Source organism: Aspergillus fumigatus, chromosome 6 (assembly GCF_000002655.1).
Source record: "Aspergillus fumigatus Af293 chromosome 6, whole genome shotgun sequence".
Lineage (NCBI taxonomy): Eukaryota > Fungi > Ascomycota > Eurotiomycetes > Eurotiales > Aspergillaceae > Aspergillus > Aspergillus fumigatus.
In genome coordinates, this window is record NC_007199.1 from 2,414,186 (window position 1) to 2,438,575 (window position 24,390).

At 50.1% G+C, this 24,390-nt stretch overlaps 9 protein-coding genes across 9 annotated transcripts; 5 read left to right on the forward strand and 4 right to left on the reverse strand.

Moving 5' to 3' along the window:
- Positions 1-217: 217 nt before the first annotated feature.
- On the reverse strand, positions 218-889 carry AFUA_6G09830 (uncharacterized protein; the record flags this gene model as incomplete). Its single annotated transcript, XM_745779.1, has 1 exon — positions 218-889. One exon carries the CDS (start codon positions 887-889, stop codon positions 218-220), a length of 672 nt encoding a protein of 223 aa, XP_750872.1.
- A 1,051-nt stretch (positions 890-1,940) lies between these two features.
- On the reverse strand, positions 1,941-3,916 carry AFUA_6G09850 (uncharacterized protein). The gene is made up of 5 exons (XM_745780.2): positions 3,485-3,916; positions 3,331-3,437; positions 3,178-3,277; positions 2,901-3,121; positions 1,941-2,821 (listed from the first exon to the last, which is right to left on the reverse strand). The coding sequence occupies exons 1-4, from the start codon at positions 3,864-3,866 to the stop codon at positions 2,979-2,981; spliced, it is 732 nt and encodes a 243-aa protein (XP_750873.1). The 5' UTR covers positions 3,867-3,916; the 3' UTR covers positions 1,941-2,821; positions 2,901-2,978.
- A 1,653-nt stretch (positions 3,917-5,569) lies between these two features.
- AFUA_6G09860 (nucleoside 2-deoxyribosyltransferase domain-containing protein) lies at positions 5,570-6,238 on the forward strand (the record flags this gene model as incomplete). The annotated part of the gene is made up of 2 exons (XM_745781.1): positions 5,570-6,043; positions 6,134-6,238. 2 exons carry the CDS (start codon positions 5,570-5,572, stop codon positions 6,236-6,238), a joined length of 579 nt encoding a protein of 192 aa, XP_750874.1.
- Positions 6,239-6,466: 228 nt separating this feature from the next.
- AFUA_6G09865 (uncharacterized protein) lies at positions 6,467-8,807 on the reverse strand. The gene is made up of 2 exons (XM_077805049.1): positions 8,160-8,807; positions 6,467-8,110 (listed from the first exon to the last, which is right to left on the reverse strand). The coding sequence occupies exons 1-2, from the start codon at positions 8,209-8,211 to the stop codon at positions 6,753-6,755; spliced, it is 1,410 nt and encodes a 469-aa protein (XP_077661182.1). The 5' UTR covers positions 8,212-8,807; the 3' UTR covers positions 6,467-6,752.
- A 121-nt stretch (positions 8,808-8,928) lies between these two features.
- AFUA_6G09870 (Zn(II)2Cys6 transcription factor) lies at positions 8,929-11,347 on the reverse strand (the record flags this gene model as incomplete). Its single annotated transcript, XM_077805050.1, has 3 exons — positions 10,935-11,347; positions 10,569-10,886; positions 8,929-10,509 (listed from the first exon to the last, which is right to left on the reverse strand). Exons 1-3 carry the CDS (start codon positions 11,163-11,165, stop codon positions 8,929-8,931), a joined length of 2,130 nt encoding a protein of 709 aa, XP_077661183.1. The 5' UTR covers positions 11,166-11,347.
- Positions 11,348-11,573: 226 nt separating this feature from the next.
- Positions 11,574-12,969, forward strand: AFUA_6G09880 (putative MFS monocarboxylate transporter; the record flags this gene model as incomplete). The annotated part of the gene is made up of 4 exons (XM_745784.1): positions 11,574-11,755; positions 11,814-11,955; positions 12,008-12,477; positions 12,537-12,969. 4 exons carry the CDS (start codon positions 11,574-11,576, stop codon positions 12,967-12,969), a joined length of 1,227 nt encoding a protein of 408 aa, XP_750877.1.
- A 6,059-nt stretch (positions 12,970-19,028) lies between these two features.
- Positions 19,029-19,634, forward strand: AFUA_6G09890 (uncharacterized protein). Its single transcript, XM_745785.2, has one exon. The coding sequence runs from the start codon at positions 19,078-19,080 to the stop codon at positions 19,402-19,404; it is 327 nt and encodes a 108-aa protein (XP_750878.1). The 5' UTR covers positions 19,029-19,077; the 3' UTR covers positions 19,405-19,634.
- Positions 19,635-20,000: 366 nt separating this feature from the next.
- Positions 20,001-21,721, forward strand: AFUA_6G09900 (putative NAD binding Rossmann fold oxidoreductase). The gene is made up of 2 exons (XM_745786.2): positions 20,001-20,537; positions 20,600-21,721. The coding sequence occupies exons 1-2, from the start codon at positions 20,211-20,213 to the stop codon at positions 21,338-21,340; spliced, it is 1,068 nt and encodes a 355-aa protein (XP_750879.1). The 5' UTR covers positions 20,001-20,210; the 3' UTR covers positions 21,341-21,721.
- A 16-nt stretch (positions 21,722-21,737) lies between these two features.
- AFUA_6G09910 (putative glutaminase) lies at positions 21,738-24,320 on the forward strand (the record flags this gene model as incomplete). Its single annotated transcript, XM_745787.2, has 2 exons — positions 21,738-22,544; positions 22,594-24,320. The coding sequence occupies exons 1-2, from the start codon at positions 22,106-22,108 to the stop codon at positions 24,318-24,320; spliced, it is 2,166 nt and encodes a 721-aa protein (XP_750880.1). The 5' UTR covers positions 21,738-22,105.
- Positions 24,321-24,390: the final 70 nt, after the last annotated feature.

Genomic DNA, 24,390 nt, shown 5'->3' on the forward strand with positions numbered 1-24,390 from the left:
GAACCAGCAGCGCTTTCCACAGAGCGCCCTGTCAAATGCATATCAAAAGTAAATAGTATCTCAATCTCGATGGCCAGGCGCAACCGACCAGCCCGTAGGTATGTACAAGAATGCCAGACGCCAATGGGTGCTGTACCATGCAAGATAGAAAGTCAACTCTAACGCCTAATCCTCAACTCCGGATCCGAGCGAAACAGTCGAGATCAAATCCAGTCGACTACTCGCCTCTCGCAGACGAATAAGACGGTAACGAAGGGCCAGGCGATTGCGCCCAGGTAAAGGTCGTCCGGCGCGGAAGGCCCAGCATCCTCTCCTCGACGGCGCGCCTCAACGAGACCTGTCGTTCCTCTTCCTCCTGCGGCGAGAGGAAGTGCGGGAGGCCGTCGTGGTTGACGATCACGGCACCACTCACTTCGTTATAGGAGGGTAAAGCAGTAGATATCCCGAGCATTCTAGCTTGAACTGCGCGCTCCAGCGCGGATCGTAGCTCTCGTGCTTCGGGTGCCGTAGAGAGGTGTGTTCTGGTTGCTGCGCTGCGCGCGGAGGTCTGCCGCTGGGTCTCCATGTAGAGGAGGTGGTCTTTTTCGGTAGGTGAGAGTTCGTAATTGAAGTACTCTAAGATTTGTGGTGGGTTTAGATCCGCCCGTGGCTCAATGTCCTGCCAGGTGAAGGCTGGTTCTTGGTCCGAGGGGTCAACGCCGGGTTCTATAAAGGCGGGAGTGTCTCGCGGGGATTGGTCGGGGTCGGTTTTGGATGCGTTGGCAGGCTGAGCATGAAGTCTGCAGAGTGCATTGGACTTCTCTGTTTTATAATCGTCTGCATGCCGGTTGTTTTCGGGATTGTTGTTTTGGGTGTACCACAATGGAGGCGCTTGGGCTGCTCCCCGCATTTTCGGGGCTTCCGGATGCGGAGATGGCTCGACGATGTCGTTGTCATCGCGACGGCGGCGGCGACGACGACGACGGAATACTCTCAGGAAAGACAGAGCCATCGCTGGCACGCAGGCTCAGATTTGATCTCTGAGTCGCGCATCAGAGGGGAGGACAGAGGTCAGGTTCAACTGCAGGAAGTGCAGAAATCCATCCTGAACGAGCAAGATCATTCACTGGTGTTCCCATTGGCTGCTGCGAGGATCGTCAGTCCCCTGAGCGCAACCCCATAATGGCCGGCAAGAGTCAGGTGCCACCAACAGCAGCAATTCGCTTGCATCCGGGGGTGGAATTAAGCGACTACTAACTAGTCTAGTCTATTGTGGAATGCAAGGGTACTACTTCCTCGGCCGTTGTCGGACAAAACGGCACACGTGAGTGTCCAGTGAGAACATGGCACAGCTGAACAAGTCCGATGGCTACACGTGGTGAAGAGCCATCGCTTATCGGACTTTCATGCATGCGTCTCGATTTGCACTCACACCGACCAGATCTGACTGCACGGCAGTTGTGTTTCAAATTCTCAAGCTTCCAGTAAAAGCCAACGTCGATCCCCTGAGCAGTCCTTACCGCCAGATAAGCGTATTTTGGCGTCTCCCCACTCCGACGGAGCAACTGGACGCTACGGATTGGTGGCCCGGAATCAGGATTTCCAATGGCAGTGGACACTCCTAGCAAGGATTAGTTTCATCCAATTGTCTCATGCTCCGATTCTTAATGCAGCCCTGCATGCACTGTACGACCATGGTATTCCCTGCCATCATATGTCCACTTCTATACCCAACGCAATGTTGGACTGGTAGTCCGATAAGGTATAGAAGCCCAAATTGACTGACTGTGCGCATGGTATCTGAGCATATCAGGCCGTCTGATTGGGCTTTGGTCTTCATTTATGTGAAACCTTTTTATGAGCTTGCCAACTGGTCAATGGCCTCCGTTAAGGTCTTCAAGGATCTGAGTGGGACTCTGACCTCCGGCTTCTCCCGCCTGCCCCTTCCCTTCCCTTGCCATGTCGTTCCATCCAACGACCTCAGAAAGGTGAGACGTCAACCGATCTCTCTAGCTCAACAAGTGCGCAAGTAGTTGTGGCGATGATGGGGACCTTGTTGATTGGAATGTTGTGGGACTGTGTTGGGGCCTTGTGCCTCGCATCTTGCCAAGCTCGTTATATCACTTACTGCTGTATTATAGGATAGGGAGCCACGTTTTGATTATACAGCAAGTATACCTAGTAATCAATGAGAGCATATGGGCAATGCATCACGCACAGTATCATCGAAGCAACACCGTTTCCGAAATGACTACGTGGACCTCATCAAGAAGTATCTGCTAGTAGTTCCACACCTAACAATATAAGTCTGATTCTGCCGACCCTTTGCAGCCAACATTATGGCATTTCAGTACAGAAAGGATCATCGATGTCATCGATTGGCAGCATGCAACGGATGCTCCTATTCCTGCCAGTCAGGTATCCCACTGGTCCACCACATCAGCTCCTTTCCACCTGGTTGGGTTATTCCAAAAACCATAGGGGTGCGAGACAGGCTGTACGAAAGTGCCCCGTGCCAGGCATATACCGATGTCGTACTGCTGAAAGAAATCCCCGACTCTTTGCTGCCTTAAGGCACAATGGTGGCTAGAATTTACCTCCCCTGCTACCGATCATATCAATACCGGGGCCTTGGTCGGCGTGAGAAGTCTTCAGGCTTCGCGCATCATTGGTGGATGCGGTGGACCCTTGGGCTGAATTGCAATCTGCAGTCGATATAAATTAAATGGCGAGGAGATGAGGACCTTATGTTGAGCGACAATGGCAGCGTTCCAGGACGCCGGCATCCTGATAGCTGATGGGATCGTGGGTCCTGAAATTATGAGATTATGTGAAAGACAAACTACATGCAAAAGGAAAGGTTCATGTCATTAGTCAAGAGTGAGCAGCAAAGGGAGTGGATGGAGAAGATCTGGCCTTACCAGGCTTGTCCTAAAGAAGCATAAGGATCAATGACCTGGCGTCTTATAGGACGTCTGGCGTATGCTCTGCAGTATGATCTAGTCATCGACAAGTTCTTTTTTCCATTGTTCTCTCAGTGAGTGTATCAGGTGGGACGTGCTCCAGCCAGTCTTCAACTCCATATACCGCAGTAGCTCTTCAGCGGCGTCTTGGTCTAGGTTATGTCGTAGTATCCAACCCCCTGATAAGATCAGACCTCACTGATTGCAAGAAGAAAGCATGTCGAGCACAACTCACACGCGACTAAACTGTGCCGTGCAGTGAAAAGGGTATTTTCGGCTCTAGGGTTTGAGGCAGCTAGGCCTAGGACATTGAGGAGATGGCTCCGGACAATTTTCTGGTCTCAATCAGTCCTTGCTTCCATGCGGAAAATGATGAACATCGACATACTTCGACGTCCCGTGAGCGTTGCAGTCTCTCGTATGGAAGAGATGGGTTCGAGCAACCAGACAACGCAAGTATAATCTTTGCGATGTGGTAGTATTGTAGACCGACAACTGCGTTGGGTCAGCGAGAGAATGCTCATCCCAGGGTGTGTACATACCATGGACTGGCAATAGCGTCCAGATAGTTGGGAATCGTCGGCCAGGATCTTTTCCTCGAGGGGCAAAATGGACAGGTTGAAATGTCTGCGGTTTGGACGCACTCCAATCGTCGACTTCTTTCTCTAGAGCCTTCAATGAAGCACAAGAACGTCTCGTCCGGCTCTCCTCGTTGAAAGCGCAGCTCAATATTCTGGCCAATAGGAAGACCATCCGGTTGGACCACGCAAAGTCATCGGTTCGGGTGAAGACATCCGAGCGCTCGAAGCTCTGTAGATTTGTCCGCAACGGCGACTGTGACGTGAGGGATATGTACATGTCCTCGCGAAGGCACAGCCAGGCGGCTGCTTCACCTAGTCCTCCAGAAGAACCAAAGGAGGACATTGTATTTAGAATATGTGTCGTTCCCGTTGGATGGAACTGATTATCCTGCGCTACTGCTGTATAAGCAGGTGATTAGCTAACTACCTTTGAGAACTTACGATCCATTTCTTCATTCTGACGGAGAATTGCAATGGCTGCTAGTAATTCCTCGCTAATCTCATTCTCATCGCACGACAGTGTTGGAATAAGAAGCTCAAGGCATTCGTTGTGATACTTCAAAGACTCTGTGTCGCCGTCCTGTTTTTGTCTGTTGATATGCCGGGACGAAAAGGCGAGGATTGCGGCGCGTAATACTGGCTCATGGAGGGCTCTCGCCGGAGCCACCATTTCAAAGTGTCTTTGAGGGTCCGTGATATCGGTCTTGAGTATGTTAGCATTCCTCATGAAAAAAAGAGCTCAGCAAGAAGGAAAAACAGATATCTCCCAGGACCACAGACCCACGAGGCCATATTATCCACGAAGTTGCGAAATAGAACAGCCTCCCTTGCACTTAAAGGCCTATGATGCGGTCGTGAGCTCCGAGAACCACTCAAACCAGCCGGGTTGCGACGCAGCTCTGTTGTACATTCGAGGTCCGCAGCTCCGTGATGAGCGACGGGACTTCCTGCATTCAGAGTCGCTTTAGTCCCGAAAAGCACCATGAGAGCATCAAGGCAAGATCGGCCGACGCAAGGGAACGTACTATAGGTAGGTCTGCTGGCAGGAGTAGAACTCTGTTGTGTCACGGGTATCTCCTCTTCGGTACGAGTCAGATATCGCCTCTGTTCGCGGGCATCCGACCCTGGCAGACCGCAGCGGCTGCCATCTGAGTAGCCTGTATCTCGGCTCCCTTGAGAAGGTGGTAATGAATCTCCCTCTACGTAAAGACTTTCAATCTCCCGCGTCTCATCGTGGAATCGGACTTTCCACCATTCAAGTCAGGGTCAAATCAAAGAGTGATGGGATTGACCTACCGGGCCCTGTCAAAGATGGCCACCCTGCCTTTTCAGGAAACGTAACATCCTGGTCCTTGACACAGTCTAGGCCATTTCGAAAGCGAATGTTGAGAAATCGCTCACAGATCTCACCAGCATTTCTGCAGTTTTCGCAGGCCGGTGTTTTCGTGTCGCCTATCAAGCTAGATATATGAGTTCGGAGCTTCTCCCGCACCACTTCATATACCAGGTGTACGTACATTTTAGATGGCGAGCTTTCGAGATCCAGTCAGCACATCGAATACAATAACCAGGTTATGTTGCCCGTCGTCTGCACCAATTGATCAACACTCACCCCTACATCTGCGGCTAAGGAAGTGTCAGCGTGTCATGGTCATCGTACGAGCATTGAAAAACTTCACTGGACATACCAGCCAGCAATCAATCGCCTTCTCTTCTTCGAAGTCGCCATTGTCTTACACTTTCTCTTGCCTGATGAAAGAAGCAAGTGGAAAGACGGAAAGACTTGCCCTGAAATCCCTACCCCGCACCACCCGCCAGAATCCCCCGCACCCCCTCCTGGTGCCTGAATACTCAAAACATTCACAAAGGACGGGTATCACAACTCCCTGAATATGGAATATGGAATATGGAATTTGAAGTGGGGGATATGATTAAGTAGTCAACTCCAGCGGAGCTACCGACGGATCCCTCCATTCCCCGCAGAGAGGCGACCTTCCAACTTATTTTCTCCAAACCATCCCCAAAAAATACCTTTCATTCTTTAGAATGGCTCAGCCAAAGAACCACATTATCTATGCACCTTCAGAGGAGACTCCCCGCGGCGTAAAGTCTGTCTTCCTCGCCGGCACCACCAGCAAAGTGGACCCCGGTGACTGGCGCGAGACTCTATCCACCTCCCTCTCCGACCTGCCAGTCACGATCTACAGTCCTTACCGGCCTGATTGGGACAGCTCGTGGCGGGAGGACATTGATTTCGCTCCTTACCGAGAGCAGGTGGAGTGGGAGCTCGACAAGCTGGACAAATCCGACACCGTCGTTATATATTTCCATCCGGCCACCCAGGCACCGATCAGTTTACTGGAGCTTGGACTCTGTGCGCGAGTCCCCGGGAAGGCTCTTGTTGTCTGTCCTGAGGGATACTGGAAGAGGGGGAATGTGCAGATTGTGTGCGAAAAATACGGAGTTGAAATGGTGGACAATGTTGATGCGTTGAGGGACGCCATTGTCGAGAGATTGTCTGTTCGTTCGTAACGTCTCCTCCCAAGGTTTGATAGATTCCTAGCGCCTTCCCTAGAAATCCGGGTAGTTTAATACTGCAATATTATGTAGTTCGGCGTGATGGCTGACATTGCTCATCCTGTTCCCAACAAGTCTGATCAACGCTGGTTTGGATTCCATTCCGGGTTTGAAAAGGCCTCAGTGGAAGGGCTATGACAGAAAAAGGCCACAGGAAAGGAGGTATATATAACTCATGTAATTTCTTCAATTCCGTATGTCAGATACAAAGTGGCATATGGACTAACCGCGAGACATCCTGTTGAGGATCTCACAAAGAGCATTCATTGATCAGTTCAAGACCCTTTGCCAGGGAAGATGCTCTCTCGCAGCTTGAGGAAGGTGACGGATAATAAGAACCTACTGTTGATTCCGGTGATGCAAAGATCAGAATTTAAAATGCTCATTTACTTCATCCCTTAGGTCGATGTTCCAACCTTCGATTACGAGGTACGTCTCTAAACCAGTGGCCTGCATAATTTGCTCGATCTCCCTCCCAGTCAACAGATCACAATGCTACTCGGCATAGATACAGTATTAAATCAGGGACCATTCTCAAGCGTGTGGCTTTTATTGATTCTTCCCATATCAGAGTACTCTTCAGAATGGTGGTTTACCTATAGCCTTGCCGTGCGCCGCAGTCTACTGCATTCTGCATGCGCCCGTGCATGCATCACCGGCCATGGCCACTGCTAGTAGCCTCCGGAGTGGGAGCAGCCAGCCCGGATTGAGGCACTGCAGATTCAGATGTATCTCGAGCAATACTTGCCTCGGCCACCCCAGTAGGCTGTGATGCCAGCCCACCAATCAGCGGAACCACGCTGACCGGCGGAATGTACCACGAGCGGTGGCATTTCGTCCACCGGGGATCAATCTGAGTCATCACGTCCGGGATCTCCATCCAGGGGAGGTAATCGTTGCGGATCATGCTGCAGGCACCTCCGCCTCCGACACATTGGGATCCACCGCGGTACTGGTCCCACGGGATCAGCGGCAGGGAATAGTTCCCAACGACATGCGGTTGGAACTCGGCAAAGTTGAACGGGTAGGCTGTGCCGATTCGTGGATACTTCGCATTGAGGTGGTTACGGTAGGATGTTACGGCTTCTGGGTTGACGGAGATAATCACATCTTCGTACTCGCCGCCACAGGAGCCACCTGGGTGCGCGCGCTGGTTGCTACGCGCGTAGATACTGGTGAAGGATACATAGATACTGGGGGATATGAAGGTATGGCCATTCACAACTGCAGTGTTGGGGCCATTTCCAGTAGCGGTGGCAGGTACGGTGGTTCCGTTCTGGTGACAGAGATCACCGCCGGTAGTGCTCACTGGCCAGTAGAAGAGGGTTGCTGTGGCTGGGAGATAATGGCAGTTGGTACAGGGATCCTGCACTGTGTAGTTCCTTTTTGTCGTGGGGCATTGTGTTGGGCGGATGGGGCTGTTTGTGTCTCCTGGAATTTCCGTTGCTATTGACTCCTGGTAGACGGATCGAAGACTGCTGTAGGTCTGCCAGATGGGGATGCAATCCTGCGTATTCAGCTCACAGGTAGGAACAGGGGAGGGCGATCGGTACAGCAGAGTGGTGTCAGACTCGGTTACCATCGATGTACTGCAAGGGCCTGTGCCGGGCCAGTAGTTGGTGACATACTGCAGAGGGCCAATAGCACGGGTGATTCCATCGCAGAGAGTGGTGACGGGGCCAGTGTGCGGATCTCCTGGGCCCTCACGCCGGACGTTGGTATTGCACGCCCCAGTGCTGGTCGGAGAAATCCAGTATGAAGTCGAAGTGGAAGTCGCTCCCAGAGAGGCAAGCCCATCTGCTCGGCCATTGTATTCCACCCATTGCGCATTGCAGATGACAGCAGATGCACCAGGACCTGTGGTGGGGCCGTAGAAGTAGTCCGTTGAGGTTGGCCAGAACACCGTGGTGTTGCATATGCTTAGCCACTGGCTGCTCACAGAAGAAATGGCGCATACGTCAGTAGGAGCTGTGGGAGTAGGCGTCAAGCTTGTACCATCTCTTGATATAACTGCAAAGGTTTATTAATGACTGCAATGATGAATGATGGGGTAGCATACCTGGTTTCCCGAACGCCAGACCAAGGAGGAGAAAGGTTGCACTAAGCAGCATATTGTGCCTGATGGGCTGAGATTAAAGGAACTATGAAGCGCAGAAGAGGGAACCCAATCCTGAGGCGTCATCATTGGTGAATTTATACCTTTCCGAGAGAACTGTATAAACATCAATCTCCTGATCATGACTGATTTGGCAGACTAAAATCTCTGCTCAGCCAGCCTTCTCATCACTTGCAGCTAAAGACACGCTAGTCACAGAGTTCCACCAACGCCCATTGATTTTGATGTTTGCTAGCTGAACGAACCATGCAATCGTATGCTGCAATACGACCCTCCTGCAGGTGATACCTGTACTGGGAGTGACCCAAAAGCCAGCGGAAGTGAGACAAGAAAATGCAAGGCATGGAAGTGGAGAGTTCCGCCCTCAGTGGATGGTTAACGAGGGACATTTCGGCGATTTTGACTATGCAGGTTCCCACTGGCTGGGTTTCTGATGAAGAAATGGACATGCAGTAGTTGGTAAGCTGCATCGCAAGGCCGTATTTGTTGGACCAGAATCATTCCTTCCAGTTCCACCTATTATGTAATGGCGGCTGCCACTCTTTCGTTTCAAGTAGAAGCCCGAAGAGAAATGTCAAGATATCTTTCTATTCCAAGGTAGAATACTTCAAGTATTCCTACGAGATTAGTCAGACTGTTAGACCAGCGAGGAGCTGCACATACACCAGGATCCCTCCCGCGAGGCGGATATTATACGATATCTGACTTAGGGTTAGCAATTAGCCGTACACAAACTGCCGAGTAATCTAGGCAATGGACATAACTTACCCAAGTGGCTTGTCACACCGAATCTATCCTGAATACTGTCTTGGTGGACCCCACCACTAGCTGCATCGATGGTGCTTTCGACATCAGCACTGTTCAAGGCCGGTATACTATCGGAACCCATCGCCTCCAAAGCTGAAACAACGCGGTCAATCAATATAAACGCATGCGAATGACAAATATTTCCGTCTTTCTCTAGTTGCCAGATGTCTCTGCACGAGCGCAATGCATCCTGCAATGTGGCACGCGCGGGCATGCCACCGTACCCGCTGCTCGGCGGCGGATCGAGTGGCGTGTCTGCTCGAAGCAGGTACACGGATAGCGTGAGTGCCGCAACGAGAAAGTCCGGCCAGAAGAGGCGGGCGAAAGATCGGCTGACAGGGGAGTTTTCCGCTGGAGCTCCCCAGAGGTCCCGTTGGTGGACGAGGATTGCCAGGGCGCAGTCTAGGGATGTCCAGTACGAGAGAGGATACCGGAGTGGAGCACCTTCAACGTGGGCAAAGGGACGGTGGACGGACAGGAGGAGCCGACGGAATAGAATGTCGAGCATGATGGCTTGCCGGGCTTCGCCGGTCGTCGGCTGGGATTTTCGTAGTGTTTCTAGTGCATGGACCAGCAAGTGTCTGGTCTCCGCTGTGTAGTGCATAATAGCCTCATAGGTTTCTGACCGAGCCTGGTCGTGGCTCAGGTCCATTAATTGAGCTGCGAGTGGGACGGCGCGTCGGAAAAGGACATGGAAGGTCTCTGGCTCCTCCTCCGAACTCAGCCGTGGGAGAGCTCTGCCAGGACACCCATTGATGCTGGGAGGAGATGCGCAAGTGTAATCTCGTGGCCGGAGCAGGATTGGCATTCCCGTCAGAACCGACTGACGGAGGTTGAGATACACGATCGATGTCCAGAGAGCGTCCAGCGTCTGTCGTTCAGCCTTTCCCAGCCTCGGGTCATCCACTTGTGCCGAGTGCAAACCAATGCTCATGGCAATGCGCAATATCAATCCCGTTAGACACCACGAAGTATCCATCGCGGAGCAGGACATTCGCACCAACTGCTTCGCAACGACCATGAGGCATAGAGTGCGATTGATGTCCAGATTCGGGTGTGCAACGAACGAGGTGCGATGGAGAAATCCTTGCGATACTTCTAAGAACTCAGTTCGCGATACGCCCAGGAGTAAGTCCGTCGAACCACAATCGACGGTACGATGGGCTTCTTGGCCGAGGTATAGAATGACAAAAAGCAGGGCTAGCCAACTATCTTCAGCTTCCATAGGGTGCTCCCAGAAGAGCAGCAACTGTTGCTGGAATACTGGCAGGTCCAGGAAATGGTGCGTCTTTTCAATAACGTCGATATACATAGAAATCAACTTCTCTCCAACCACTCGAGTCGGCATGCGCTGTAGCAGTGCACTTTTCGATTTCACCTTCTTTAGTCCCCAAGGAAGATCCGACAATATATCGGGTCGATTGGAATGAGTGGAATGGCTGTCAGGAGCTAGTCCGGAACCATGTACTGATAGAGAGTTTTCAACCTGACGAGCCGTCAGCAATGTTCGCTGGATCCCATTGAAGGACGAACTACAGGACACACCTCCCTGACGAGGGTTATCCAGTGAGTGTCTGTCCGGAACCGGTCACTCCACGCAGCAAAGCGAACGGCAGCACTCGAGTCGTCCGCAAAAGATTCTCCATCAGAATCACGGTGAATTCCGCTTGACCGGCCATATGCACAGACTGCTTTTGCCTTTGTGCAACTGTGGCATGGCTGCTGTCGATCACATCGGACTTTTAATCGGCGACAACGGATACAAGACACAGGATTGCGATTGCGCTTGTGAGGTGTTAATTTGTGGTAGCTCGATGGGGAATGAAAGGGCCCATTTTTGTCGGATATGGAGCTGCCGGTGAGCTGTACAGCTGTGAGTGGAGGGCAGCAGTGACATCGGGCCAAACGTACCTCATCCCTGTTCCGCAGAGAATCATCCAGGCCGTCCGTCAGAATACTCTTGTCATAATTTGTAGATGCCCTGTCGGCCTTGTTGCTCCCAGCGTGGGGCACCACGCAACGCATACCGGCCTTGATGCACCGGCGGCATGCTGGTTTCGCCTTATCACAGCCGACTTTCAACTTCCGACATCGTTGACAAGCGCGAACCTCACAACGATTGGCGGAAGTACCAGTGGCCATCCTGCTTATCTCGATGAGAATTCACAGTCATTGATGAAAATTGTGTGCGCAGGAAATCGGAAGAGCAGGGGCGAGAGATATTGATGAATTTCATGTGCTCAGCCAATCAAAGGGAAATTCTGGTCGGCCGACCACCCCGACGCTTAACTCCGATCTCGATACGAACACGCCCTCGTCCAGAAACTTCTTCAATATAGAGCAGAAAAGAGGAAATTAATAGTTTCTGGCTGATCAACGGAGTTTTGGTCGGATTTGGTCGGCCGATGAACATTCTGAAGTCGTGAAGAGTATATATATAATGATTGTCGCCCGTCCTCTGTCATGTCCACTTTCACAATCTCTTCCAGAAGGCACTCTCTCCTCTTGTTTTTCAATATAGGTCACTAAACCCTTTACAGCATTGTCCAGATGGCAACTCAAGCACAGTCTTCGTCTCAAAATGGCATGATTGCCGCTGAGTCGAAGTTGGAGGCAAACGCAAATCCAGCTGCAAAGCCTTCGTTCCCAGAAGGAGGAGTAAGAGCATGGTCCGTCGTTTTCGGTGCAAGCATTGCTTTGGGATGTGCCTTTGGATATCTATCTGCTTTTGGGTACGTCAGCGTCCAGAATCAGAATGTTTGGGCGATAGAACTAAACAGACCGGTTCAGCAACTATGAGGCATACTACAGTGAGCACCAGTTAGCTCAGAAGACGGCCTCGGAGATCGCATGGATTGGCTCAATCCAGATATTTCTCCAGTACATTACCAGTCTAATCTCAGGAAGTCTGTTTGATCTGCACGGGGCAAAGGTAAGATATCATCCCAACCCCATACGCAGGCCCGACTAACAGGCACAAGTAGATACTGTTAATACCAGGGTCGATCTCTTTCGTTTTCTCCATCATGATGACGAGCCTGTGCCGAAAGTATTACCAAGCCATTCTCGCCCAAGGGATCCTCGGCGGCTTAAGCACCGGCTTCATCTTCACTCCCTCCCTTGCGGCCATTGGCCACTATTTCCAGAAGAAACGGGGACTTGCCATGGGCATCTGTGCTGCGGGTTCTTCCTTGGGTGGTCTCCTGTTCCCCATCGCTTTGAAACATGCTCTCTATAGCCGGCGATTAGGGTTTGGTTGGGGCGTTCGCGTGGTCGGGTTCGTGGTTTTGGGCCTTTTGGCTATCGCCTGCACCCTAGTCAGAGAGAGGCTACCACCACGCAAGGGCCGGTTCTTCCTGCTCCGCGCGTTTCTGCAACCATCATACTCCTTCCTAGTGGCCGCCGTCTTCCTCAGTTTCTGGGGGATGTGGGTGCCGTGTTTCTTCATCGTCTCGTTCGCAATCCAGAAGAAACACATGGGCGGGAACCTAGCATTCTACACGCTGTCGATAGTCAACGCCGGCTCGCTGCTAGGGAGGATCATACCGGGATTTTTGGCGGACGGTTCGGCCGTCTGAACATGCTAGTCTGTGTATACGCCGCCAACAGCATCATGCTTCTCGGCTGGATCCGCATCACCACAGCTGCCGGCCTTATCGCCTGGGCAGCAGTGTTTGGCTTTGTCTCGGGAGCGATCATCTCCCTGTATCCCGTGTCTATAGCACAGCTGGCACCCCGACCGCAGGAGATTGGAACGTATATGGGACAGGCCAGCGCGGTTGTCTCCGTTGCTGGGCTGACGGGGACGCCGATTGCGGGGGCGCTTATTCGAAGCTACGGGTACGAGGCAGCGGCGTTGTTTGCGGGCTTGTCGATGGTTGTGTGTACTTGTCTGGCTGCCGTCTCTAGGGGTTTTTACGCAGGAAAGCTGCTCGCCAAGGTTTAATACTGCTTTTGGTCTGCAAGGAGAACAATGTACAATGGGCATCGGAAGCAAACGCTTCAGGTGGTACCTCGGACAACAGAAAAAGAAGGGGCCTGACCAGGAACATATAAACATCACATAGAGAAATAAAGGAGGCTAGGAGAATTATGTAAAACGAATAGTAATCAATCAAGAGAGTAGCCAGCGTCTATGACCAGTACAGGAGAGAGCTTCTTTTTTGTCTCTAAAAGATATCTATACGAGGAATATATCCACCTTGGTATATACAAGCTTCTAATTGACTAATTTCAAAACAATTATGTGGACATTTATATCTTGAGTCAAAGGCTCTTTCGAGACAATTCATCCAATATAACAACCCATTTGATAGTCTAGATCAACCCATTTAGAATGTACATTGAACCAGAAAACTTCATTCCCAGTTTCCCTTAAAATGCAACAAACCGGAATATCTACAGACCAACGAATCTATCAGGCATTTATCAAGAACTGCTTCAATGTAACGAGTTTCCCTCCCAGGCTATGACCAGTAATAATGACTCTATTGCCCGAAGTCCGACTAACCCAGAAGGACAGAACGATCAACTCATTTGTCCTGTCGACTGCCAGAACACCGGTAATACTACCTGAATTGTGTGACTATTTTGTACTAGCTCCGAGCTGATGGCTGTTTGACTATCGTGACCCAGAATCCCATGATGATAGTTGTGTCCGTCTTGGGCCACAGACGTGAGTCACGCACAAGCTTTGACCCTTGGGACCCTTGAAGATTAAAGTTTTCTGCAGAAGTAGCGGCAGCAGAACAATCAGACGGTGGCACCAAATTATGTAGAAGTTCAGAAGAAACATCTAGGTGAGATGTCGACGTTGGGAGGTTTGTCATGTTATTTCACTGATCACTGTGTTGGGCATGTCCAGCTCAGCTAGGGGAACAGAGACAGTAAACCACAATTGCAAAAACTATTTGGCAAGAGTCATCGTTGATTAGTTGCAGGAACTATGATTGATATAGGTGATTTGGTAGCTACACAATTTCTTATTTGAATACAAAAATAAAATTTATCTAGACCCGCCTCTTTTGAAGTGGCTATGCCGCTATACATACTGCAGCCTGGGACTTCCAACAAAGCTCCACTAGATACATTATATCAGCCCTGTTAGTCTCTCTGAGTACTACCGCATACCGCATACTTGTGCAGATATTGTCTATCCTGGCAACCTCTACAGAGGTCATACCCAAACCTGCAATAATCTTGACTGTCAATCATCTCCTGCTGTTTCCAGTAAAGTTTCATGAACTCCCCGAAGTTGGCCTGAACCAATCAGAATGCTGAATTATTTCCACGGTTCATCCCAATAAATCGGAATGGTTGTGCAGAGCACGTTTCCCTACTGGTAGGCCAAGTGAGCAGCATCATCGATTTTCGGCCATGCCGCTCGAGTATATGCCGCATGGAGAGTCTATTAGCGGAGAATCTACGTCGTTTTTGCTTCAGTGGTGCTGAAACAAAGAAATCAGAATCCATAACAAAAAGGGATCAAGGCCCCGTCGGTCCACGATGAACTTTAAAAGCTGCAGACCATTGCTGTGCAGCCTGTGCTTACTACGCCATATGCTTCATCCGCCCGTATGTGGAGTGGCTGATCTACTGTATCTCCGAACTATGCAAGAATTTGGAATTGGTTTAGGGATCGGCTGACCCGCCGGGCGCTAAGCGGGCCGGATCTATGGCTCTGCGAGTCACCAGCAGATCCAAGACCCACTTCTGCCCCGTGTCAGAGGCTCCTTGGAATGTCTTCATTGTGTTGACTGTGCACTGTACCCGTGGATACTCTTGGGGGTCTGCCCGTCATTCCGGTGCTGTAGACAGCCGCACTTGGTTGAGTCTGAATTAGGATATGCATATGATCTGCTATATAAGAGGCGCGAGGCGGAAACTTTGTTCTGGAGATGGGTCTGAGGAACTATGAGGATGGACATGTAACCCTAGACGAAGTGCATTGCTGAGACGCCTTTGGCCTACCATGAATACAAACATCCTCCAACCGGCACTGTCTAGTGAAGAATTATTGGGAGCTATTTTGGTGCATTCTTGAGTAGACCTTTATGAGTGACTGTGGCAAATGTATACCTACTTAATATCCAGCCTACATATACATCCTCAGGCCTTCACTGGGATCTAGAAATAGAACTAGATGAATATCCATGTTAGAGTCCATTGAACCACGGGAGCTATTACAGACTAATCTGGTTATTTGTTTAGGGTAGCATCGGCGATCACACTAAACAGACAGCCCATGACTACCTCGACAGCGTCCAATAGGGAAACTGCTGTAATGGTCCGGAGTACAAATGCAAGGAATTTGTAAGAACATGCTGCGGCTTACACTACTAAACACAAGGGTTAACCTCAAGTATGATGATATTAACAGGCATAGAATAAACTGTACACGCCTCTGCATTTGCATCACAGTATAGGGAAAACCCAGCAGACCAGGGAGAAAAACCTATACCGAGGCCCGTCCAAAAACCGGTAAATACCAAATGTAGAACACACCAGACGCGGTAACGTACCCCCCGCCAACCTTATGTTTAGAGACTGATTATCTTGACATCATCGTTATAACTCCCATCAAAAACCACCTTAAGATCCACGTGCAGCCACAATTCATTGCCATTCTTAAGGTAGAACCGTAGTTCGCCCTTGACTGCAATCAGGTTAACTTTGAGGGTAATCCCGTCGTGGAGGTTTCCAGACAGAGTGCCAATGTTGATGCCGATCACAGAGACCGAAATCGACGCTTCGTATGTGCTAGTGTCAACATAGCCAGAGACCTAATCGGTGGACGCAGTCAGGCTTTTGCTATTGCAGAGTAAAGAAAACAAAGGCTGGAACCATACTGTGACAATCCCAAAAAAGCTGAGCGGGCCAAAGTTGATCCGGACGTCAGGCTTGGGTGCAACTTGGAGGGCAGAGGAAACAGCTTCGGCATCGCTTATCTGTGTGGCCGAGAAGATACCAGCTGCTGGTTGGTTGAGTTTTACAATTGCTCCTGAAGGTTTGATGAACGTGAGTGTCTGAACGTCGTATCGAAGGTATCATTCAAAATACCTTCAAGGTAGTTAGCCATCTTGCTTGCTTTTTATATCGTAGAAGTTCACTCAAAACTAAGGTTCTGTCCGCTTGGATGGTCTACATTGGAGTAATCAAAGCGCGCCAAACTGCATGCCTTTATAGCTTAGGTATACCTGGAGGATGATTACTAGACAGTTCATGATACCAGGGAAGTTGAGTATACTCTGCTGCGTTCTCATACAGCTCTCCATGACGCAAACCAAGATCAGGCGCACGGCGCACGGCGCAGCTCGTAAAGCACGAAAGTCAGGTTAGAGAGTTCCAAACTGCAAGCGTCAATTTGATAGAAAGAGTCCTACTTGTGGCACTTTCCTTGAACGGACATGGTCGGCGTCCTCGCCCTTCGGCGCTAGGAGGAACCATGGGCAGTCCATACCGATGGTTGCTAACGTCTATGCATGTTCCATGAATGCGCCTAGAACTGGCGGATACGGTAAACAGGGTTGGCTGCGGAGTACTCTGAAGCTCCTTGCATAAGATGAAGAAGCTGCTAAGTCAATGGCACCTGCCACTGTGGATCCCAGTAAAGCCGGTTGTGTTGATCCACCAGGTCGAGGTTCCTGAGGGTAATGTCGGATGCAGCTGTACCAAAAGACGTCTATGTGAGACATTTCTTGCTGTGGAGCGGACAGAATGCTTCGTATTCCTTGTCGATGTTCCCAAACCGGCTAACACCTTCCAACGGTGAAGCTGGGAACAGTAACTCAGGCTGTGAGGTGACAACCTCAAGGTATGCTTTTTCCATAAGCTCCTTCATGCCTCCTCTAGTTATTGGTACCTATCAAACGTCACGTAGTTGTCATGTTCGAGGCCGAATCGAGCTTCCTAACTCATTCTCACAGGGTCTGTCTGCGGATTTGGCATATAGGATGGCATACACAGTGAAGTCGTCTGCGTTGCGTGCCACTTGGCAGGCTTGAATGATGTAGTTGAGGTTGTCAATGTCACTGCTTGCTGCTTTCAGTGAGTGTTTGATACGAGAAAGGAAAGTACATGATGCTTGTGGGATTATTCCAATATTAGAGAGCACGCCTATTGGTCTTTTCCTGCACTAATGGCTCTCAAGTAGCGCTTTGTTCACGGCTAGGTAAATGTACTACATCATAGTTCCGGAAAAGAGTCTACAGAGGACCATGAATGGCAGGAGCAGTACTCCAGTCGGTGCTTCCTAGCTGAGTACCATGCTATGTAAGAGTATGAGGAGGATCCCGCATATGTCACAGCAACTTAAGAACAGATTTTATTTAAACAAGTTGGACTGATGCACTGAATTCCAGTGGTACATCTCTTGCTTTCGAGTCTCATAACTCTCATTCTGAATAAGCTATTCAATGGAACATGTGCTCTTTCTATCCATCACAATTGGAGTTAGAGACGATTCATTGTATCCCTGAGTCAGTCGGTCTGAATTTATCGGCGCTCTGCGTTCCTCATACATTTGCGAAGTCAATGGACATACCTCAGTACCCTTTGCAGAATAGCAAAGGAAATACTTTTGGCACCGTATCTCTCATTCCAGACGACATTGAATATGGATATTCTAACAATCCATTCCAATTCCCGACATTGAAAGACCTGCAGCTCGCATATGGCTATGACGTTCCGGGAACCCAACTTGTACCCGACCCCAAGGCCAACAACTATACCATCAATAACCAGCCATCTGGTCAGTGTATCCGCAGGGAGCCCAAACATGATTCCGACACAAGGTCTTCTACCAAGACTGCAAGCTGCGGTAATGCAGAGATGCGATGGGATTCATCCCATGACAAACGTCTTACAAAGCGGTGAGCTAGGTCCTATCTTTCAAATATCATACCTGTTCTAGCTAAGTTATTAAGCGTTGGACGGGAGAATCAAGGTGTCCAGCTGCGATGTAGATGGGAAGGGTGCGAATATACTGGCACCTTTAGCCGAGAGAGCGATCTATTACGGCACTTGAAGACGGTCCATATCTGCAAGGACTCCTACTGCTGTCCGGTGGAGGGTTGCCAGAAGGTGTCTAACAGATGTGACAATATGAAGGAACATATCCGCAGAGTCCATCAAAGAAGTCTTGGGTAAAAATGGCAGGAATTGTTAGTAAGGTCTGATTGCATGCGAGCCGTTGATGGGAAGCACTTAACCTTTATAATAGGCGACTGGTAGGGCAAAAAAGTATACGGAATCACACATGAAAGAGTCACACAATATTTGCCAGAAAACTTGCAAGTACTATCTTATCTTAACAATTCTAAATAAGCGTCAAACTAGCTTGAATGATACACTGGGGGACGACTGTCAAGGTAGCAGCGATGGTATGCCCTGTTCAGATTTCCGTACTTTGAGTGGATGAGTGTTTCGATTCATCCTCGGACAGCCGGGGCTCAACGGGCTCAAATTGCTTCCTAGGACCGCTCCGCGTGCCGCGGAGACCAACTTGACAGGGTTTTTTGCGCCCTGGAGGTAATTAGGCCCGCGGCCATCCTACCCTGCAGAGGCGAGGAGAAACTCGGTTGGCCTTAATACTCTGAACCTTGTGGTCTCAGTGTAAATTCACTCATAGCTTGAATCTTTGAGTTGTGTGACTTGCTAACAGAGGGATTTCCTCACTGCTTACCGCATTATTTAAGAAAGTTATTCCCTGAAGATTCATCTGACAGTCAATTCACCAGTATTCTCTCAAATTAGTTATCTATCTAGCACGCAACTCCCAGTATGAGCCCCAGAGCCCCTTAGTCCACGTTCAATAGCCTCCACAAGAGGTAGACTAACGTAAGATGCAGGCTGTCCAGTTGCGGCAGTCAACAACAACAATCCCCCAAGGGTGTTTACCCAGGATACAAGCGGTGTATTTCCAAGAGTGCATGTGAAAATGGATGGTACTCTGGCAGGATGATTGCCAGATGCAAGTTGGACTCTCCCCCTGCTGCTATATCCCTGGCGCTCGACAGTGTGAGATGCTTGCTATTAAGTTGCGTAACAAAACGTTATGTCTCTAATAGATCCATCTCGAACAACAACACCCCGTATGAGGCAGCCCACGATTCCAACGGGCTTGAAACTTGGCAGCTTTTCAGTCTTCAACGCCAGCTCTGGAACCGCTCTCGCCGATGTCACTCCGGAAGATGACAGTATTCATGTTTACTACGGCGGTTCTAACGATAGTATCCTGGGGAAAGTCGATGATTCTAACTCAGGTTGGTATGACAGCGCCTTCTCCCAGTCGGGCATGACCGGAAGCCAGGTTGCCGCTATTATCTGGGTACTGACAGCCGGTTGGATATACATATGTCTTTCCAGCAGCCATAATTTGTGACAGCGGTGTCGGAGTATTAGTATGTGAATGGCAACTGGTCTGCTGAATAGATACATATATCACTTTTATAAGCCTGGATGGACCAAAGTACATGGAAAGTTCTGGTTATTCACAAAACGTTGCTTGTACTTTATGTCACTTACTCTCCTTTCAAAGCAATTGTTCTTATTTCTGGAGGTGCAAACGATCGGAGGCTGAGGAGCAAACAGCTCTGGTGGTCGGGAAGCTGGCCGTAGAAAGGGGGGACAATCTAATCCGTAGGCATCAGGCCTGGGGACCCAGCCTGTGGGACCCAACCCAGTCAAGCCTAGGCCCGCCAAGCTATGGACCGGGTTGGGTCAAGACGTAGCCTAAGAGTGGGAGCTCCCAGGCCCGAACCCAACCTTGCCATAATTGTTATTATTCTTCCGAATAGGCAAGTCTCTCCACTGACAAGGGAAACTCTCTCCAGACTCTTCGCTCCAGTTTTCCGCTCCACCTTCATTCACTCTTCCTGCAACACATCATCATTGTCAATTATCAGAGCCTGTCCGGCCAGTAAAATGATCCTTCTCAAATCATTCTACCTCCGGAGACACTTTCCTGGTCTCAAATCACCCCTCAAGACCTCTCCGCGATGAAAAATCGAGAAAATGGAGCCCTCAGTCGTTGCCTGTCTATAAAGCTGCTCGAATTCCTTGATGAACCGACTCCCATGAGATGAGCAAAGCTCTGAAGGTTCCTCTTTGTCAACTTTATAGCGAATAGCTAGCGAATCGTCTTTGCCGCCGAAACCCATTGTTCGTTTTCCAATACAGACCAGCAGAATGGCAGTACAGAAGCTTAAGGTTGGCATTGCTGGCTTAGGCCGAGTGGGCAAGCTCCACGCGATCAACTTCTTGCACCGCACCCCCAGAGCTGAATTGGTGGCTGCATTTTCGCCTGACCCAGCAGAGATCGCCTGGGGAAAACAGAAACTTGAGCCGTACGGTGTCACTCTCTATGACAATTACGATAAGATGCTTGAGCACCCAGGACTGATGGCCGTCGCGATCGGTACTGCAACCCCTGTACATGCGGAAGAAGCAATCAAAGCTATCGATCGTGACTTGCACGTCCTCTGTGAGAAACCATTGTCTACTGATGTTGAAGTGGTAATGTTTATGTCCCCTGCGCACCGTACCGTGTCATATACTGACTGGAATCTTGACTTCAGTGCAAGTCTGTCGTAAACAAGGCGAGAACCAAGCCACACCTCAAGGTCATGTGCGGCTTCTCTCGACGATTTGACGAGTCCTACCGTGACGTATACGACAAGATCAGCCAAGGACTCATCGGAAAACCTTCAATCCTCCGCAGCCAGACCTGTGATAAGTATGATCCTTCGGGATTTTATGTTGCATACTCTGCGTGGTCGGGGGGTGTCTTCGTGGACATGTCCGTGCACGACATCGACCTCACTCTGTGGTTCTTCGGTGATGACGTGGTCCCCAAGACTATCTCTGCATATGGAATTACCGCTGTGCAACCGGAGCTGAAGAAGTTCAACGACTATGACAATGCTGTGGGGATTGTTGAATTCCACAACGGCAAGATAGCATACTACTATTGCTCTCGCATGATGGCGCATGGCCAAGAAGACACCACAGAAATCATTGGCACCGAGGGCAAGTTGTCTGTGAACTCCAACCCGCAGCGGAACCTGGTGAACTTCTACCATTCGGGAGGTATTACTCGTGAGGCTCCCTCCAATTTCATAGGTCGCTTCGGACCTGCGTTCGTGACGGAGGCCAATGAATTTACCGCCGCATGCTTGGATAACACGCCACTCCCGATGAAGCTAAGTAACGCCGTCAAAGCTGTTGAGATTGGTGCATACCTCCAGGAGGCTTTGGTTACAGGCAAGCAGATTCACTTTGACGAGATTGGAAGGCGGGTGGAGAGAGCCCAGATTTGAATTGTCCTCGGACTGAGAATATCTACTTGATCGCAATTGATCTTCATAGCCTTGAGTTTGCCAATCGAGCATATTACGATTCATCCTCAAAACACTTATCTATAGATGACGCTCCTCTCATGGCTTCCTCCGGTCGAATGCGTTGTCTACCTCTCTCTTTTTACAATATCCATAACTTCACATCTGTCTTGCTGGATACCTCCATCGGTAAGGGGCTCGAGAGAATGAACGCCAGGTTGATGATTAAAGCTCTTTGGTTTATTTACTCTGAGGATACGAGCACAGGTAGATGTCAGTATTCCGAGAGCATTGGGACTTCTAGGAAGAGTGTTGTTTTGGGGTGAGCTTACTAGTCCAGGCATAAACGATGGTTCCCCGCATGATCTATCCCCAGTCCCCACCAGCGCGTTCCTGTAATCTAACCTTCCTTCACACGTCTGCTGCCCACCTGTTTTTATCGAAAACGGAATTCTTTCATCTTGAAGCAATCGTATTGCATATGTTCTGGTAATAGTGGCTCAGCGAGCCCATGCCCTCTGTCAGTTTTGGTTGTGTAAAACAACAGACGGCCTACACCAACGACGAAAACCTTGGCTGAGAGATCGACATTCATGCACTGAGAGGATACGCAATCTATTAGCAAGCCGATGGTATCCACAGCTAGTCTTGACCTGCTGAATTCTCATACCGATATATAATATATTCCCTACGTGCTTGCAATACTTCAAACCTGATAACTCCACGCAGCCAGACATCGTCGACGGGATGCATCTCTATAGTATCACACCTTGGCTACTCACCTCGCTCTGTACCCTGGTGTCTCCGCTCTACACAGACACAGGCCAACGGGGGCGCGTCATTCACCAGCCAGCCCTGCCTCCCTCATACCCGCTGGCAGTAAGAAATCCATATCTGTCAGCATGGTTGCCCAGCCACCGGGTACAGATCCTACCGTATGCCGAGCCACAGTTCTGGGCCGGCCAGGACCTTGGCTGGTCCATCATGGTGCGTGTTGATGATCAGACTTATAGTTTGATGGGCGTGAAGGACCCTGGGAACGACGTCCAACCGGCTGTTGTGCAGGGCGCGGAGTATACGGCGACTCATTCGGTGTTCACTGCTAGTGCTGGGACGGTGATGGTCACGCTTGATTTCTTCTCGCCAGTGTCGCCTGCAAATTATCTGCGGCAGTCACTTCCTTTTAGTGAGTGTGCGTTGTGCGCTTGTTGACGAGGAGCTAATGTTTGTCATAGGTTACCTGACTGTGTCTGTTTCTGGAACTGCTGGGAATAGCGTACAGGTATTCTCGAGTATTGATGGGAGATGGACTGGTGAGTCTGAAGGGGCTGTCTGCGAGTTTAATAATGCAGGATCTACTGCTATGTTTTCACTGAAGGTCGAGGATGCTACGCTGTACGCTGAGAGTAGTGATATGGCTACGTGGGGAGAAGCTATATTTGCATCACGACCAGCATCTTCTTCAAAGCTTTCTTTTGCATCGGGAAATAAAGCCCTAGTAATGTCGCAGTTCGTCAAAGTTGGCAGGCTGGCTGCAGGCCGCCAGCAGTGCAAGTCTGGCGACATCGTGGCACTCTCTCATGACCTTGGGGTTGTGACTGGTGACCAGGAAGTCACTTTTGCCATCGGGTATGTGCGGGAAAAGGCGATCAACTACCTTGGAAAGGCATACACGGGTTATTATAGGGCAGAGTATCCTGATACATACAAAGCAGTCTCATACTTTCTGGATGACTATTTGGATGCCCTCAGCGAGTCCCTAATACTCGATCGAAAATTGTCTACCACAGCAGAATCGGTCGCGGGACAAAAGTATGCGGACATTGTCACATTGTCAACTCGGCAGGCGTACGGGGGGATTGATCTGACAATTCCAGACGATACTCTCGACAGCAGCGAGACATTAGCCTTCATCAAGGAGCTCTCCAGCGATGGCAATGTTAACACGGTGGATGTCATCATGCCTGCCTTTCCCATATACTGGGTGATGGATCCGGATTATATCAGACTACTGTTAGAGCCGATGATGAAGTATCTCTCAGCCGGGCGCTGGCACAAACCGTATGTGATCCACGATATGGGCAGCCATTATCCCAACGCCATCGGACATGATGATCAACAAGCGGAACCGATGCCCATTGAGGAGTGTGGGAACCTCATGGTTCTCATTCTAGCATATGTGCGCGCAACTGGCGATGAGGCATGGGCAGCCCAGTATTTCAACATTCTCAAAGGATATGCCGACTATCTGGTGCAAAATGGCATCGACATCGCTGAGCAGCTGTCGTCAAATGATGCTGCTGGTCCGCTGGCAAATGAAACCAACCTCGCCATCAAAGCAGCGGTTGGTCTCAAGGCATTCGGAGAACTTACGGGATTAACCGAGTATTCTAGCATTGCCCACTCACGAGCCGACCTACTCTTCGCCCAAGGATTGGGCACAGATGAGCAAAAGACTCATTTCGTGCTGCAGTACCCTGACAAGCCATCTTCGTGGAAGATACCTTATAACCTCTACCCAGATGTGTTGTTGGGCCTTGGAACTTTCCCCAGGGAAGTTCACCAGATGAGCAGTGCATTTTTCAAGTCAGTAAGAGGTGAATACGGTGTCCCCCTAGACAGCCGGCAAGACTGGGCCAAGTCGGACTGGAACATGTGGCTAGCAGGCACACTGGACAACAGCACTTGCAGCGAATTTGTCAATGATCTGTGGGCGTTCATGACCAATGGCAAGCATGATTGGCCATTCTCAGATAGATATATCGCGACCTCAGCGAAAGGTAACACGCCCGGTGTTCCAGTGCTGTGTCGAGCACGTCCAACAGTGGGTGGGCATTTTGCCTTGCTGGCATTACAGGGACCCGGATCCCTTCGAGTGAGGCTACCAAAGCAGGAGGAAAGCTCCAGCCTGGGAGCGCAAGGCAGCCAGCAGGTTCTGGGCGAAGAAAGGCAAGAGCTCTGATGTTGAGCTGACTAGGCGTTGCATGTGTGCTCTTGACATAGAGATGTGGCCATCTATTACGTAGCGCCAA

Excerpts from the sequence above, each read along its gene's own strand:
- AFUA_6G09850 (XM_745780.2), bottom strand. The coding sequence starts at position 3,866 with ATGTCCTCCTTTGGTTCTTCTGGAGGACTAGGTGAAGCAGCCGCCTGG. Across the intron at positions 3,438-3,484 it reads GACGCTATTGCCAGTCCATG|TTGTCGGTCTACAATACTAC; the intron begins GTATGTACACAC and ends GACCCAACGCAG. Across the intron at positions 3,278-3,330 it reads AACGCTCACGGGACGTCGAA|AAAATTGTCCGGAGCCATCT; the intron begins GTATGTCGATGT and ends GATTGAGACCAG.
- AFUA_6G09865 (XM_077805049.1), bottom strand. The coding sequence starts at position 8,211 with ATGCTGCTTAGTGCAACCTTTCTCCTCCTTGGTCTGGCGTTCGGGAAA. Across the intron at positions 8,111-8,159 it reads TCTGGCGTTCGGGAAACCAG|TTATATCAAGAGATGGTACA; the intron begins GTATGCTACCCC and ends AAACCTTTGCAG.
- AFUA_6G09890 (XM_745785.2), top strand. The coding sequence starts at position 19,078 with ATGTCTCTAATAGATCCATCTCGAACAACAACACCCCGTATGAGGCAG.
- AFUA_6G09900 (XM_745786.2), top strand. The coding sequence starts at position 20,211 with ATGGCAGTACAGAAGCTTAAGGTTGGCATTGCTGGCTTAGGCCGAGTG. Across the intron at positions 20,538-20,599 it reads TGTCTACTGATGTTGAAGTG|TGCAAGTCTGTCGTAAACAA; the intron begins GTAATGTTTATG and ends TCTTGACTTCAG.